The sequence below is a fragment of the Sinocyclocheilus anshuiensis genome, unplaced genomic scaffold (genome assembly GCF_001515605.1).
Source record: "Sinocyclocheilus anshuiensis isolate Anshui unplaced genomic scaffold, SAMN03320099.WGS_v1.1 scaffold1456, whole genome shotgun sequence".
NCBI lineage: Eukaryota > Metazoa > Chordata > Actinopteri > Cypriniformes > Cyprinidae > Sinocyclocheilus > Sinocyclocheilus anshuiensis.
In genome coordinates this window covers 169,802-170,387 of record NW_015546099.1, presented here as the reverse complement: position 1 = coordinate 170,387, position 586 = coordinate 169,802, and the positions used below count along the sequence as shown (strand labels likewise).

At 48.8% G+C, this 586-nt stretch overlaps 1 protein-coding gene across 1 annotated transcript in view; it reads left to right on the top strand.

Moving 5' to 3' along the window:
* Positions 1-586, top strand: part of dnajc8 (DnaJ (Hsp40) homolog, subfamily C, member 8) — a 6,980-nt gene that overhangs the window by 3,358 nt on the left and 3,036 nt on the right. Inside the window, exons 5-6 of the mRNA XM_016501978.1 lie at positions 65-159; positions 243-314. Of these exons, the coding sequence (XP_016357464.1) occupies positions 65-159; positions 243-314 (167 nt within the window). The remainder of the gene's footprint in view (positions 1-64; positions 160-242; positions 315-586) is intronic.

Below are 586 nucleotides of genomic sequence, written 5' to 3'. Positions count from 1 at the left end.
GTGTGTGTGTGTGTGTGTGTGTGTGTGCGCGCGTGTGTGTGCGTGTGTGTGTTCGTGCGCGCAGCGGTCGATAAGGCCTATAAGATGCTGCTGGAGTCGGAGCATAAGAAGAAGGCGCTGGATGTGATCCACGCGGGGAAGGAGTACGTGGAGCACATGGTGAGCCGCTGGTGATCTCCAGACACACGTGTGTTTCTACAGCGCTTCACACTAACCCCAGCCTGACCTCTGACCTCTCACAGATGAGCCAGAAGAGGAAGCAGCTGAAGAAGGACGGGAAGCCCACCGTCATGGAGGAAGACGACCCGGAAGTGGTACGTTCACGTCAGCTGCTGCGTGATTCATGCTTGACGTGAAGGTCAGGAGTTCATACAGACGCCACAGGCTTTCAGTGTCTGGTCCAGTTTGTTTCCATATCACTTCTCTTTTTCCAGACTAGTGGAAAGAAAACATCCAACATTTAATTTTATTGCACTTTATATACACTGCCAGTCAAGTGTTTGAACAGTAAGATTTTTAATGTTTTTAAAGAAGTCTCTTCTGCTCACCAAGCCTGCATTTATTTGATCAGAAATACAGTAAAAAC